Genomic DNA, 16,366 nt, shown 5'->3' with positions numbered 1-16,366 from the left:
TGAGGAGATCTCAGCAGGAGGTGAGACGCTGATCTGGTTTGTGTATTGGATACTTCTGTGTTTGAATTGTTACTGTGCAAGGCTGAAACCTCTGAGCTTCAGTATTTATACTGTATTTACAGCATCTTTATATTACAAAGTCTTTTTAGCTCTTCACTGCTCATGAGAGTAGGGGCCCATTCCTTTCCATTCCTTTGTTTTTAAGCATTGAAATTAAATCAAAGCAGCTGATCTCACCCAAGACATTTTAGATGTAGTTTAAAAAAAGGGTTGATGTGCAAGAAGGCATTTCAGCCATGTTACCTAGAAGCAGCTCCTCTACACAAATCTGTCCCTGCTCTGCCACATGAGATGTATTACCTACACAAGCTTTCCAACCCTGCTTGCAACGTGTGCTGTGACCACTTGTTCAGTTCAGAGTGCTTTTCTCACACCTCTAGTCACATAACCAGAATGACCTGCTTAAGCATCTAATATTCTGCAAGAGATGCATTTTCAATGTAGTTTGCACTGAACATCACTGAGTTCCCCATAGCAACGGGCACTGTGATGATCATTTTTCCAAGTCTGGGGTTGCTGTGACTTTCCACATGCTGAGGTAGGTGACTGTCAGTGGTGAGATCTGTTCTTCTCTCTAGTGATACCTGAACAGTGCATTTGATTACTGGCTGTGTGCTCTGAGAACATGGTTGTGTCCTGCTGCAGTCCCAGGTCTCTGCAGATCCATGATATCCCTGTGTTGGAGGTGTGCCTGTGTCGAGCTTCCTTAGGTTTTGGCTGCTGTGCCATTACCATGGTGCAGTGCCCCATGGTAAAGGGTGAGCCATGCATTTTTCATCCCTCTTTGCACTGAAGCACAAAGCTGGGCTTTGGAGCTTGAACATAAACCGTGGGGGAGTAGAAATGTTCCAAGGTCTCTTCAGGCGCCTTCCCAAAGCTCAGGGTTTGGTAGGAGGAGTGTGTGTGGTAGTTAACTTAGCACCAGTGTGGCATTCAGTGTGGATTCTGGAAGTGGGAGGAAAATCTGGGATGGGTTAGCTGCCATATCCTTTATTGAAAGCAGTCTTTTTGTCAGAGTTCAGGAAGGAGAAGGACAAATCCAGTAATTCAGAGACCCTGGAGCACCCGCTTCTGCCAATTTTACAGCATTCAGCAGGGCAGAAGACAGAGGTGTTTTTTACAGCATTACAGCACTTTGAAAAATATCCCATTAAAATGCAGTAACAACTTTTATTAAAAAAAAATATGCCTCTATGCAAGATTCAGTGTGAGCTATTCTTCTCCTCAGAGCATCAAAAACACTCCTACAGCCTTGGTGTATTGAAACTTGATGATTCACTGTTAAATGCGGCAGTTCAATTCCCAAACCTGTCCTCAGCTCCTGGAAGTGAATAGGAGTCTCTTGTCTTGGATGATTCTTGAAGAATCTTCTTTTGAAGGAGGCATTAGTAAGATAATGGTTCATCAAATGGGCTTACTAAATGAGAGTCAGATCTCAAATCAGATATTTTACAAATGAGATTGGGTTTAAAGTATAATTAAAAGGGGTGAAAAAATCAGTGAAAAAGTCTGCAGGCACAAATGTGTGGCATCAAAGTGCGTTTAACAAGAATGTTCATTTTGGCTTGTAAATGTGAAGAGCAGATTTACTTCAGTATTATTTGCAAGTAAGAGATGTCAGATAAATGCTCTGTTTCATCATCAGTGATTTCAGTTGTTACATCAGAAGGCTTGCCTGTCCTGGGCTTGGCCACCGCTGTGCAGTGGAACCATGGAGGTGTAGGATGCCAGAAGCTCAGATTTGGCACCCTCTGACCCACCCCTGTGTCACCCACCTGCTCTCCTGTCCTGCAGACTAACTCTAGTACACCTGCATGGAGTTGGAGAGTCTGCTGTGTTACCCTCACCACACAGAGTTGGTGTCTCACCTCAGTACTGTCTCATAGTATCGAATTCATCATGCCAGGTTGGCTTATTTTTGGCCAGTCCATACTGCATGGGGTTTTTTAATCCTCCTCTTCATCACAGGCAGCCCTCTTAACTTCTGGCACCCAGCCCTATTATCTCCTTTCCTTGTCTTTTTCCAGAAGGAGCTCTTTGAGACCCTCTCCTGTCCCTCTTTCAAGGGCCCCTGATGGCTGCTCCCCCTGTGCTGCCTCGTACTGCTGTAGCTTAGCAGAGGTGTCTCTGACCATTGTCCTCTGTGTCCCTCTGTACCACAGGGACATTTCCAGCCTGACAAAGGCAGGGCCAAGCCTTTACTGTCAGAAACCCCCTCCCTCTTTCCATATCTTCCCATTCACATGCCAGCAGCTGTACTGAGTGCTGCCTGCCACCTCTGTGTGTGGAACAGGGAGTCTCGGGGATTTCCACCAGCAAAGCACCAGAGAATAACCTTTGCCTTTGCGATTTCGGTGTGATTTACAGACCACCCCTTCTACACCTTTCACCTGGCAAACTGAAGCCTGATCAAATGGAAATCTTTCGCATGTCACGGAGGGGTGAGTCCATCCCACTGGGACTCAGGGATGCGGGCTCTGGGCACAGGGCTGTGGCTGCATCTGTGCCGCAGTCCCACTGCAGAGCACGTGGGGACACCCGCTCGGCTGAAAGGCTGCCCAGGCAGCCTCCTCATGGGGAAGGGACCCCTCAGGAACAAGCAGGTGTTCCCTGTGCTTGCAGTACATAACAGGCATCACTGTCACCAGAGTGGGAGCTGGAGTGAGCTTAGGCACAGCGTTACATCCGTGTTTTAATGGCGAAATGACTGAGTGCCGACATGGCCACGTACGGATGTGGGAGATGCCATTGTGCCGTGATGGATGTCGTGTCAGCGCTTCAGCTGCTCCTTTGACCTGATCTTGAATGAGGGCAGGACGATCTTCTTCTTTCCTTTGTAATATTTAAAGAATTTCAGTTCTGTAGGTGACTGCATTCAATAGCAGAAAGAGTTATTAGTGGACTAAAGTGTGTTCGATTTTGCCGTGATGTGGAGCACTGCATCAGGACACAGGCTTGGAGGAAAGTTGATTTGCTTATTATAGCTCCTTACTTTTTGTAACAGTTCTTGGAATTCAGGAAGTGGGTTTACATTGTCCAGCAGTGCTAACCTCAAAAAGCTTCCAAAAATTCTTAGCAAGCACACTGAACCCCTGAATTTTCATTCTAAAATTTCACTGCAGAATATTATTTTGTCAGTTTGTTATGCTTAGGGCATACTCAGAAATACCAGACATGGGTGAAGCCTCAAATAATTAATTGGCATGGATTTATTCAGCTTCAATTTCTAGACCAGGTTTTCCCCATCTCAGTGGTTATAAAGAAAACAGTGTATTTACAGCCAAAGCAATAAATTAATTGTCCCTACATAACAGATATATAGGACAGGGTTAGATTGAGTTCCCCTCCCTCCACCAAACCATCTGAGCACTTTTCCACATTAATTAGTTTGGCAGATGTAATGTCCTTCATGAAATTGATGATGTCTCTGACTCCTTTCTATTTGATGGCTGTCCCTGCCTGATGTAGTAAGGGAAATGATGGCTGTAATCATGTGGATTTTTGCCTAAGCAATCCCAGCATCCTGGGAGGCGGCTGTACAGCCCTGGGCGGTCCCGATGGCGGGTGCCTGTCAGCGTGCGAGCCTCACATGGCAGCAGACTCCAGCTTTTGCAAGGGAAACCTCTGAGCAGCCCCTCTGGAGAGGCATTCCCTCCTTCCTGCTGAAGCTCTCGTGGAATGAAAGGACAGGCACGCCTGGCTCACGCTGGAGGTGGGAAAGCGCCGACATCAAATTGCACCGGAGGCTTTTCTTCCCGCACCGAGGTGACTCCAGCTCCAAACTCCTCCTTGCTGTGCAGAGCCCGCGGTGATAAATTGATGCTGCAGCAGATTTTTTTCTTTTTTTTTTTTTTTTTGCAGTCTTAGCATAAAATGGTCAAATGATGTTCCACCGCAGAATTCAATTTCACAGTTCAGTTGGGTCCTTGATTACACTGCCAAATTCAGATTAATGTGCATTTAACTAACATGGATCAGGGACTCCTGGCTGGCAGCCAGCAGTAATAGTAGCAACCGTGAGCTGTGTAGAGTTTGCTGCTCTGTCCATCCCTGTGCACTGCCACTGAAATTGATTGATTAAATGAACTCATTGCCATAATTATTTGTAATTGTGCTACATGATGAGCCTGTGTCAAACCGCCCCCCTGCCCTGAGATGCTCCACACATCGGCAGGAGTCACATACTGTAAATGTGAAGATGTTCTCCTCCAAAAGGAAACAAAAATAATTTTGGGGTGGGTTTTTTTGTTTTACATCTTTTGAGGGGTTTTAGTTTGGATAGAAGCAAGCAAACTATTACGTTTGTAAATGTGAAGTATTCGTTAGCCTTCAACATAAGAAGCTTAGAGAAGCTTGGAAAATACAAAAAATAGAAAGGAACCTACAAATGAACAAGGCTCCCCATTGGGATAATTTCCTTTGCGATTTTCTCTGATTTCAGATGAAAATTATCAGTTTTGTGACACTGCAGTTAAATAGTGTGTCACTGTGGAAAATGATTTAAGAAATGGTGAATTGAATTAGGCTCCTCGTCAAACTCTCATAAGCAGTCACTCAAACAACAGCTGGTAGTACGGCAAGACAGGAGATGACAGGGATTTTAGGGTACCACTACCTCCACGAGAAGAGGTTGGGTTATCCCTGAATTGCTGGAGGAAAACATAAGAAAAGGCTAAGAGCTGAGAATCAAAATCCAGGTACTAGTAAGACACAAATTGGCATTTGCCAGAGGGCAAATTTTGGCTGGATGTGACAAGGATGGGATTCTTAGAGGAAATGGCCCAGAGATCCTGCAGGGCACTGCAGATGCAGAGCAAATACACTTTTTTGAGCACAGGTCCCTTCCAGCCCAGGCCATTCTGTGATTCAGGAAAGGCTGTTGAATGTACAAACGGTACCTGAACAGAAGAATGAACCTGAGATGCCCAGGAGATGTCCCAAACCTGCCCAGCCTCATATGCTGAGGGCACTGCCACCCTCAGTGGTCTGAAAATCCCTGCCCAGACTGGGGCAGCAGTGCCACGCTGGGCAGGCCAGGTACAATGGGGGAGCACGTTGTGCCAGCTCTGCTGGAAACAAAGGGAGCGGAGGGTCAGGGAGAAAGGTGCTGTTCCCTCAGCCTCACTCTCCACGTTTGTGTTGCAGGTGGATTATGACCGAGCACAGCTGGTCGTCAGCCCACCGCTCTCTGGGTCGGACACCTACCCCCGGGGCCCAGTCAAGCTACCTCAGAGTCAGAGCAAAGTCAGCTACTCCAGCAGCAGCTACCAGTACCCTCTGGTCTACCACAAAGCACCCCACTATCACCAGCCGCCTCTCCAGCCCGGCTCTCCCTATATTTCCACCGCCTCCTACCCCAGCTCCCCGAGTATCACGTCAAGTGCTTATCCTCCCCCCAGCTGGGGCTCCTCCTCGGACCAGCAGCCCTCCAGGGTGTCCCACGAACAGTTCCGAGCTGCCCTGCAGCTCGTGGTCAGCCCCGGAGACCCCCGGGAGTACTTGGACAACTTCATCAAGATCGGGGAGGGCTCCACGGGGATCGTGTGCATCGCCACCGAGAAGCACACGGGGAAGCAGGTCGCTGTGAAGAAGATGGACCTCAGGAAACAGCAGAGAAGGGAGCTGCTCTTCAACGAGGTACGTGGGTTTGGGTGGTGCCTCAGGTTTTTTAGGCAGCAGGTTCAGCAGGAGATAAGGGCCAAATGCCGCCATCAAAAGCCAAATTATTGTCTTTCTAAAAGAGCTGGTGAGTCCCACACACATCTGTGCTTGTATAAATATTGTATGGCCATACCCCTTTCCAGTGAGCTACTTCTCCTTCTGGCTTGAAACTATAATGCTCTCATTGAATGTATCAGTGGTCTGCAGTGTATCAGGTGCTCAAACATAGCCCAGCTGCCTTTTTCTGTCTCCTGACACAGTTTATTCTTCTGAGAGGGAGGATCCAAACTAACCAGGCTGTTCCAGGGTGTGTGTGCTGTGTTTCTGGCATCCACATGCTTTTTGTTTCTTTCCTCCTTCCTCCCCTAACCATCAACACTCCCTTTGCTTTGTTGATGGTTTCTAAGCAAAGAGCTGTCAGTCTCTTTTTTATGGAACTATCCGTGTTAATTCCCACATCTCCTTTTCTGAGTGTTTGCAGCCAGTTCAAAAGCTCGCACCTGCTCATGGGAGACTGTTTTCCCCATGTACATTATTTTAAATTTCAGAACACTGGTTTCCATTTGCCATTTTTTCACCCAGTTTGTTTGGGTCATGAGAGTACCTTCTGCAACTTCAAAGAGTTTCTCTTTTTTTTAACTTTTTATTCCCTTAAAGCATCTGGTGGGGTGTGTTCACTGCTCCCTTTTTGAGATCACTTGTTAATATCCTGATCAATACCAAAAACACTATGGGATCCCAAGGAAACCTGTGAGAATGAACCTTTTAATTCTTTCTTTTGTTTCCTATACACTGTAAGTGTGTCTTCCCTCAACACTCAACAGATTTGTTTCCTTAAAACCTTTAAAAACTTCACATTTTTTAATTACAATATTAAACAACAAATTTCACTTGGTTCTTCTATACACAGTGCATGACTGTCCTGATTATTTGGGTTTGGCTTTGCCTGTGCTGTGGTGGCTCTAACTGAGCATCTCTTGAGCAGTAACATCTTGAAGTATGTCCTACATGCTGTGCAGGACCAAGATGCTTCCCTGACACGCTCCAGTCACTCATGTCATCTGAAAATCTCTTGTCAGCAGTGATGAAATCCCCCTGTCTGTGATGAAGCCTTGCCCGGCTGTTCTCTCTGCTGGCTGCCATTCTGACAGCCCTCAGTACCCTGTGGTCATGGACATGGTGTTGGCTGGGCTGCCCTTACTGTGGTGTCAGTTCTGTGCAGTCCCTTTTAGGTGTGGGATTGGAGTCATCCCCTGTATGACCAGCAGTGAGAGACTGGAGAGTCTGATGTGTCTCGACATTTTGGGGTGCATTTGTGTGGGGGCAGGGGCAGCTCTGGCCTTGCCCTGGCAAGGCAGTGCCCTGCTCCACGTGCCCCTAGAGCCAGGTATGGTGCCAGTCCCTGGCACAGTGGGGACAATGCTCCACACCTGCCCCTGGAGCCCCAGTCTGGCCCAGAGTGGCCAAATGACTGCAAGTCCCATCTGGGGGAAGGGCCCAGGAAGGCCAAGGGGTATTTAAGCCAAAAACAAGGCAAGCACATCTTGACCCTACTTTATCTTGGACTTTCTGAGCTGTGCTGGAACCCAGGGGTTGGTGGCTGTATTTGTCCCTTTCTATATATTTTCTGTCTTTCTCCTTCTTCTAATTCCCTCTTCTCAGAATTTTCAAGTAACTTAAAATTGAACTTAAAATCCAATTAAAAGCCTAGAGTTTCCAAAGTTGAATGGGCCAAGTTAATGGGCTTTGAGAACTGTTTTACATGGATTCAGTGTTGCACAAAACCTTTTACCAAAGTTCTCTGATTTTTCTTAAGTTGCCAGTAAAGTTTTTTGTTGTTTGACCTCTTGAGAACTTCTTGCTGGTGTTTCTCCTGCGTGTCTAACTCAGAGCACACAGAAACCGGGAAGCCTTTTAAAAGTTTCTTTGAGTGAGTTTTCTGGGGCCTTACTCCAGCATTCTGTTGAAAATCTGTGCAAAGTACCATTTACTACGTGATAAAAATTACTTTGGTGTGTTGAGCGATTGATCAGGTCAAAAAAAAAATCTGTTGTACTGAAAGCAATTGGCAATAAAAAAACCAATTAAATAAACAGGACTGTTCCTGCAGACTGAAATAAAACAATTATCTACTGTTTATACTCTACCAGCTAGAGATTCTTTCTTCCTCCTGATGCATTTATGATGACTGATATTTCTATGTAAATATATTGATTTTGTTTATGCGCTGGCATAAGGATTAGGGAGGATGTGATTCATCACAGAACCTTCCCTTAGCATCAGTGAAACAGAAGGTCAGAACAAGTGTCAGATTTAGCTTGTAGCATTATCAGCTCATCCCTTTGTGCCTCTGCAGGTTGTGATCATGAGGGATTACCACCACGAGAACGTGGTGGACATGTACAACAGTTACCTGGTCGGGGACGAGCTCTGGGTCGTGATGGAGTTCCTGGAGGGCGGCGCTCTGACAGACATCGTCACTCACACCAGGTGGGCTGGGGGATGTGTACAAAATACAGGGAGAAAAACACAAAACTGCATAAAATACACGTGCATGGACAATATAAATCCATGTATTTTATAGGTACACATAGTTAAACCCATACATGACATGCTGGCTTTACTCTCATCAACAATCCAGAACTGCAGGTGCACTCCTGTGAACAGCAGCATTTGCTAAACCAAAGGGAAAAATATACCTGAGAGGGCCTGCTGGTAGATGGGGATTTGTAAACACTTCAGGAGGTGGCTTAGCAGCAGCACAACTTTTATCCATTACTTTTTAAAATGGATAAAAAGAAAAAAAAAAAATTCTTTTCCCTGTTTGGTGATCTGTATTGTTGGGTTTGCTGTCATAACCATGTCTGTTCTAAGGGTAATTTCTCCTAACAAAGGTTATCTGCAAACCAAGCCTAAACCATAAGGGGAAAAGTATTTTTATATCAGAATATTTGTGCTTATGGTGGAGCACATTCCCATATTTCACTTAATATCATACCTTTAAAGCAGGAAATTAGCCTGCACAAGAGCTGCAGTGTATGGAACTGCTCTGCCTCTTCTGAGGGGAAACATTAGATTTTACAGCCCTCTTTACATCTGCTCTTTGCTCATCTGCTTCTGATAAGCTGGATAAAATGAGATAGGGAAGAGGGATTCTTTATTTAATTTATTCTTCTTATATGAAAGAAAATTAAAATTTCCACACCAAACCAGTGGGAGAGTATTTAGGGGAGCAAGAACAAAAGTAAGGAGTTATAAATTAGAAAATCTGTCTTCTCTCCTAGTTTAATGATGCTTTTAGATCCTACCAAGAGTTATAGGTGTTTTATTCTTTAGTGTTACCTTAGCTTGTGTGCTGAAATAAATCACAATATTGCAAGTATTTGCCAAACCATTAAAAGCTCAATCTTAGATGTGTCTGACAGAAGTTTACCACCAAACAGATGTTCCCAGGACACCACTTTTTAAGAGCTGTCATCTATTTTTTAACTCAAAATAGTCTTTTCTTAATCTTCTAGGTGTTTTTTTCTACATTGCATGACATTCCCTCAAAGATTACATACTTAATAAAATACATAAAATACTGACATAAAATACTGCAAATGGCACACAAAATGAAAGCAGAAATCTCCACGGGTGTTCTTCTGCTGATGTGGAAGAGATGCTGGGGACAAGAGCAGTGAGACAGTGGCACCAGGGTGCACAGCCCATCCCAGGCACTCCACTGTAGCTGAGAGAATGACCCCAGAATGGGGATTTCCAGCTGTACACAGGAAGGAGGACTCTTGTTTATTTTTCTGCTGAAATACCCAGAATATTTTTATAGAAGGCAAAAAAGTGCTCTCAAAGAGCTACAGCTCAGGGCCTGGTGTTTTGTCTGCACAATTAAGGGTGTTTTTTCTCATATTTATTCCAGGCCTGTTTCCATCCCAGTAGTGATGCTGGCTTGGCAATCAGCGAGCTCACTGTAAATAAGGCATTTCTGTGATTTCCCAGAGGCTCCAGCACATGGCACACTCAGCTTTCATAGTGCTGCAGGGAGACTGATCCAGGCCTTGCTGCAGGGCTGATCCCCACACCTCATCTCCTCTTTCTTTTGCCAGAAATAGGACCAGAGCTTAACCCCCAGAGACACTGCCTAACAGACCTCCTGTAGAGTGGTGTGAATGGGAACTCCTGCCTCTCCACATCCCCTCTCCCCACCTTCCCCAGCACTCAGCTGTTTTATCCCCTTGCTGTTGCAGGATGAACGAGGAGCAGATCGCCACGGTGTGTCTGTCTGTGCTGAGAGCTCTGTCCTACCTGCACAACCAGGGCGTCATCCACCGCGACATCAAGAGCGACTCCATCCTGCTCACCAGTGACGGCAGGGTGAGCCCCCGGCCCTCCCAGCTCCCAGGGCTGCCAGGACAATATCTGTGCACAAAGGGGCACTGCCTGCAGAAAAAAATAATACAGGCATGGGGAAGCGTGGGGTGGGACCCACAAATAACTTGTTAGAGGGTGTGAGCAACTTGTGAGAGAGCTGAATCCAAAAAACACGGGCCTGGCCTCACTGGTGATGGGCATCTGTGCTGCAGGCAGAGTCTTTGGGGAGGGACTGGAGCCTCAAATTCACTGGCAGAGGAAGCTGGGCAGTAAGGACGATGGTCAGATGATGGGAGACCTCCTTTTGGGCTTCACTGTTCTGCACCACTCCTACCCTTTCAAAAAACACTTCCTTTTTACCACACTTAGTTATCATTTATTGTTTCTGTGCAAGTGCTCTGCTGCCCCAGTTGGGAAGTTGGGAACCCCAACATCAATCTATGTAAATAGGAAATAATCTGCATTACTGCTGAAACCCTCCCCAGATGGTAAGAGTAGCTTTCACACTTCCAAGATGCTTGATAAAACCTGTCCCACACTTCCATTTATGTTACTCACTCCGTCTTTCTGTCGTTAATGAACAGAAAGAAGGGAACAGAATGCTGCACTTGACTTGCTCAGTAAACAAAATGTAGTTTGCACACAAAAAATTGAGGGTTGCTCCACTGGCCTTACACACCTGTCTAAGGCAAGACCTGGGAGGTTGGACTGAGCCTTGGAACTTTGGTTTGGAGCCAGATCCAGACCTTCCCCTTCTGAAGGTGAAGCTCTTGGCTTCCCAGGCCTGGTCTGACTCCATAGCCAAAGGCTGTCTAATTTGATGCCCACTTCACTGAGGGAGAGGGAATTTCTTCCTGCAGCAGTCACAGGCTGCTCCCGTTAATCCTGTCAAGGAAAGAAAATCCCACGTGTGTAGGAGTTTTTCAGTTGTGATTTCAGTTCATGTTGCTGAAATAACATCTGATCTGCACTCAGGATCTGCATACAGTACCTCATTATACTCATTACTCCAGTCCTTATTATCTGCATTGCAGATTTCTTTATGGCTGTGTTGTGCAATTATCTTTTTTTAGAAAATCGTCGTCTTTTGTGTACTCGAATGAGCAATAGATATGCAAAACCTCTTGTGCTCCTACAAAATAAGATTGGGCTCTGCTTCCAAAATATGCATTATTTCTTCCATTCTTCATCCTGTAAACTGAAAAATACATTTAGCGTGGAGGACTTGGCTATTATTGGCTTTGTTTTAGAAATACCAACAATCATTTCATAATTCTGTTAAAAATAATACCCATAACTTTTTAAAAAAGTAATGTCTGTGCTGAATCCAAAAGAAAAGGAGTGCTGACAATAAGTCTACACAAGGCAGGGATTTATGCAGCTTCCCACTCCAGTTGTCCTGGAGTGCTTGATGGTATACATGGCCTGTGGACCTTGGGCATGGGTCACCATTGAACTGTGCAGTGATGGAGGTTAGAGAAATGACCAGGAAAATCCCTTTGAGAGCTTCCAGGCCTCCAAATTAGTACTTGGAGGGTTAAAATAAAGATTTTAGCCTTAAGGAACAAGCTGCTTCTGGAAGGGGGTGATGCCACCAACCCTCAGACCAGCTTGTTGTGGTTGGAAGTTGGAGGAGTTTTCACCTTGGCATTGAACAGCGACAGAGAGGGGGAGGTAATAATTTTCCATAATTTTTGTTGTTAAAAAAAAAACTGTCATAAAAGTGTGAGCCAGGCACATGATGCAGCAAGAGCTGCTCTCCGGAGTGCTTGTGTATCCCATTATTTCTATTTCAGGTCACTGCCACAGCTGCTCAAGGACAGTACTAATTCCTGAGTTCCCAGGCTCAGGGAACAGGTTAACTTTTTGGCAAGGAGTCTTGTATCCTTCCCAGCTTCCTTCTCCAGCTTAGCTCTCCTGCTGCATAAAGATAGATGGCAGCTTCTTCAGTGATAGTCCACAGCGTGAGGTGCTGGGCTTGACCAAACATGGGAAGGGGTTTTATTTTCTCTGGGTGATAAAAAGGAGTGGGGTGAATGTCACTTGTTTCCCACATTTTCTGGCAAACTCAGAGATTGTACAAACTACAGGAGGGGTGTTCATCATTTGGAATATGTGTATCGCTGGATATCACATGCATAACTACAAACCTGGGGGTTCTGTTTGGAATATTTTGTTTTTCTTTTATTTTTAAGTGTTATAAGCCATTTATCACCTCCACACCCTTTGCTGTTGGAGAGGCGATGGGCTGTGACAGATGATATCAGGAATGAGCACCACTGCCACTCTCCTACATCTCCCCTTCATTGTGATGAGCTGCTTGTTCCCCAGGCTGTGCTCCCATCTCCAGACACTCCTCCACAGCTGAGTTGCTGTCCTGTCCCAGGAGAATGCTGCAGCTTCATCCCTGTCCCTGCAGCTGCAGCTGGAGCTGTGTCTTGGAGGAGTTTGTCCTGTTAATCAAGAGGGGCTTTTACTTCTTCTTTTCACAGATAAAATTGTCCGACTTTGGGTTCTGTGCCCAAGTGTCAAAGGAGGTCCCCAGGAGGAAGTCCCTGGTTGGGACACCGTATTGGATGGCACCAGAGGTGATCTCCCGCCTGCCCTACGGCACTGAGGTGAGCACAGCAGGCACTCCAGAGGGGATATCCCAACTCCCTGTGGCACTGAGGTGAGCACAGCAGGCACTGCCACAGGGAATATCCCAGCAGGGGATATCCCAGCTCCCTACAGCACACAGGTGAGTGCAGTAGGCACTGCTGGAGGGGATATCCCAACGTGGTGGAGCTCTGGTAGAGCTGTGCAGTTCAGAAGCATTTGCACAGCTCTGCTAAATAGCAGCAATTACATTTGCCCTAGAGTGCTGCATCATGCCTAGTTTGAAAGTATTTCCCCAAAATGAAGTTATTAAATAACAACTCCATTTAGCACTCTTAGCAGTGTAATGCTTTTACATATTTCTTGGGGCTTGGGGTGCTGTAGTAAAGGAAATTGGCCTCATTTGCACACTGTGAAAGGCCCTTTGCTGCTCTTTAATGTCAAGCCTGCAGGCTGGAGCTACAGTCACAGGTGCGCACACCCGCACGTGCCAAACAGCAGGCACCTCACACACCCCTCCTGCACAGCCTGGTGCCATCAGTCCTTGCACAGGGCCACTCTGCTTCCATCCAGCTAAAGCCTGCCATTCCCTTCCTCTGGAGAAGTGCCAGCGGGTCCTGTAGGATCCCAAACCCGGGCCCAGCTGGGTGGGTTGCATTGCCACCCTCTGTGGTAGGTTTGGACTCCACATGGGCTCATCCCTTGCAGTCATTGCTGTCATCAGCTGGGAGACAGGGGCAGGAAAACACCTCTGTGGGAGCTGCTTCAGGCACTGCCAGATGTTCTGAGAAGGGAAACACACATTTTTACTGGAACCCTTCAGAGGAGCCCAGCAAGGTGGGGGTCCCGGCAGCTCTGCAGTGCCATTCCCCACCCAGTGGGCAGCTGTGAGTCCCGGCACTCCCGGCCTGGCAGCCTGGGAAGAGCAATGCCCTGCACCGCGCTCAGCCGTGACAGTGACTCACACCTCCCCAGCGGGGACACGGCTGCCTCTGCTCCTCTGGGGGGGACAGAGCTGCTGCCTGAGAGTGCTGAGAGGAGCAGCTGCAGAGCTCCACCCTGCCAGCAACAGAGCCAGGGACACGGGTGTGCTTACACACAGCTGCACATACACATACCTCTGTAGAGTACAGATATCTAGAAATGCAGACAGACACAGGGAAGGGGACATGAGCTGAGCAGGAGCTGCTCCATCCTCACACTGCTCTGGCACGGCACAGTAAGAGCACCCTGCAGGCACTGCTCTCCACCCAGGATCTGTGCTGTTGTAGAAGACATTCCAGAGATAATAACATCAACTATTATTAGCACAGTAATAGCTTAGGGAGATTATAAATTGGCTGAACTTAGGGCTACATTAAGTTTCCCCACCAGAAGGGAAAGGGAAAAAAACGGATTTAAGCTAAAGGATAGTGCTGGCAAAAAAGCAAAAGCAGAATGAACTGGCCCTGGCTGTATTTGGGCTGGCAAATGACAGGAATTACAGTCATCAAAGGATTTGGATTCTGGAGCAGCTCTGCAGCCAGCCAGGACTAAGAAAAAAATATTTTTTTTTTAATTTTTTTTTTTTTTTTTTCTCTTTTTTGAGCTGGAGCTGAATCACTTTCTGAAGGTCTTACATAATGTGCTACCTGTGCTGGCTGTAAACAAGCCTGGGTGTAGTGAGTGTATGCATTTGCCTTAGGGTCTTGAATGGAATTCTCACAGTCTTTAAGCTTCAGGGAAATAAGAGTAAGTGATTTCACAGCAGCTGAAGTGTTACCCTGCTCTCCAGCAGCTGCAGAGCCAGCCTGGGGTTGGCATTCAGTGGGTGCAAACCAGTGCAGCTGGAATGCAGGGCAGCAGGACACAGCCTCTGCAAGGCATGGAGCTTCCAGTGGGCAGCACCTAAACCAGCTGCAGACCCAGGTTTGTAAGCCTCTGCTAATCTGTTGTGTCAATGCAGTCACTGCTCAGACGGAAAATCATGGCTGGCTTGTTAAAGAAGAAAGATGGATGTGCTGGATCTCCAGACTGCTGGCTTAGGCTGCCATGAGCCCGCTGCAGGGCTTGCACAATCCCCAGTGCTGTGCCCCCCTGCAGTGCCAGCAGTGCTCATGAGCCCTGTGTGTGTTCCAGGTGGACATCTGGTCCCTGGGCATCATGGTGATCGAGATGATCGATGGGGAACCCCCCTACTTCAACGAGCCGCCGCTGCAGGCCATGCGCCGCATCCGGGACAACCTCCCGCCCCGCGTGAAGGACATGCACAAGGTCAGCCTTCCCTTGGGGGTCAGGGCTTTGCACAATCCCATGCTCAGTAACACTGCAGGCACACACCCAAATGGTAACTTACGTCTCTAAGGAGCCACCCTGGGCAGTGGGTCCTGCACAGGACTCCTGTGGGGAGAAGTGACTGTGACTGAGGCCAGAGCCATCAGTCATGGCCCTGTTTGTGCCTAACCCTGGCACTGCTTTTGCAGCCAGTGATGGCAAAGGGAGCCAGGCACAGCCTCATGTTCCCTGTGCTTCCCATCCTGCCTGAGGACCAGAGCAGCTCAGCTCACTGGCCCTGCTGCAGGTGAGTTGGTACATCCATGTGAGGTACCTTTGGGCACCTCCCAGTTTGGGTGTGCTTCCATCAGACCCGAGCCATCAGCCTACCTTAATGCTGTTCTACACCCCAGTGACACCCAAATGCTTCAAACATCAGCAGCATAGCAAAGACCCACAGCCCTTCAGCTCAGCACAGCTGTTGCAGTAGGGAAGATCAGAGTGTCCCTTGTCTTCCCAGGAAAACAGCATGCACAGAGCCAGCATAGGTGGAAGTGGGTGTTTTTGTCCCCCCCTGATGCCAGTGTGGTGTTTCAGGTCTCCTCGGTCCTCCGGGGCTTCCTGGACTCAATGCTGGTGCGGGAGCCCTCGCAGAGAGCCACGGCACAGGAACTGCTGAGACACCCCTTCCTCAAACTGGCTGGGCCCCCCTCCTGCATCGTGCCCCTCATGAGGCAGCACAGGCATCGCTGAAGCTTTTTGGGAAGAGGTCAGTGCAGAGCCTGGGTCATGGCGTGTGGGAATGCCAGCAGTTGTGTGGGATCCGCAGGCAGGGAGGAGGAAAACCTTGTGGAGGAAAGCAGCCCTGGGGAAATATCGCGGTGTACAGAGAAGCCCAAAGCCAGGCAGCGCTCTCTGTGCTCCCGCTGTGCCAGGGACAGGGAGCAATCCCAGCCCTGCTCCGCCAGGCACCGGCGCTCCCAGCACTGCTGGCTGCTGGGCCACCGGCCAGAAGGCACCAGCGTTGGAAAGGTAATTTAGCAGAGGAGAGCGCAGCCAGAGTCAAACACCTGAACTTTACTGCAGGCTATGGCACTTCTGTTTCAGAAGAACACTTTTCTGACAAAAACAAGCACTTTTTATCTTGGTCAGAGCAGCGCAATGTATTTTGCAACAAGTTTGTAATTTTCTGTACAGTACGTTTTGATAACTTGCAGTACTTTGTCATGTAACTGTTGTGTTGGTTGAAGTAATAAGTGTAACCTAGCGAGAATTTGAAAAGATGAAGTTTCCTACTTTTTTTAACCCTTTTGAAAACAGGAGAAAAAAAAAAGAAAAAAAAATCACAACCACCTTTAGGAAGTTGTAAGGTTTTGCAGACTTCCCATGGGGCAAGGAGGAGGCTCATCCCACCCTCACAGCAGCT

At 47.4% G+C, this 16,366-nt stretch overlaps 1 protein-coding gene across 3 annotated transcripts in view; it reads left to right on the top strand.

The window, feature by feature from the left end:
* PAK5 (p21 (RAC1) activated kinase 5) overlaps positions 1 to 16,274 on the top strand; it is an 86,017-nt gene extending 69,743 nt beyond the window's left edge. For all 3 annotated transcript variants that reach the window (XM_015620539.3, XM_015620541.3, XM_015620537.3), the window contains 6 exons: positions 5,206 to 5,697; positions 8,078 to 8,211; positions 9,966 to 10,092; positions 12,582 to 12,707; positions 14,806 to 14,940; positions 15,538 to 16,274. In XM_015620539.3, the coding sequence (XP_015476025.1) occupies positions 5,206 to 5,697; positions 8,078 to 8,211; positions 9,966 to 10,092; positions 12,582 to 12,707; positions 14,806 to 14,940; positions 15,538 to 15,693 (1,170 nt within the window). In that variant the 3' untranslated portion in view covers positions 15,694 to 16,274. The remainder of the gene's footprint in view (positions 1 to 5,205; positions 5,698 to 8,077; positions 8,212 to 9,965; positions 10,093 to 12,581; positions 12,708 to 14,805; positions 14,941 to 15,537) is intronic.
* The last annotated feature ends 92 nt before the right edge of the window (positions 16,275 to 16,366 follow it).

The sequence above is a fragment of the Parus major genome, chromosome 3, assembly GCF_001522545.3.
Source record: "Parus major isolate Abel chromosome 3, Parus_major1.1, whole genome shotgun sequence".
In the NCBI taxonomy this organism is placed as follows: Eukaryota; Metazoa; Chordata; class Aves; order Passeriformes; family Paridae; genus Parus; species Parus major.
This window is presented reverse-complemented; position numbering and strand designations above follow the sequence as displayed.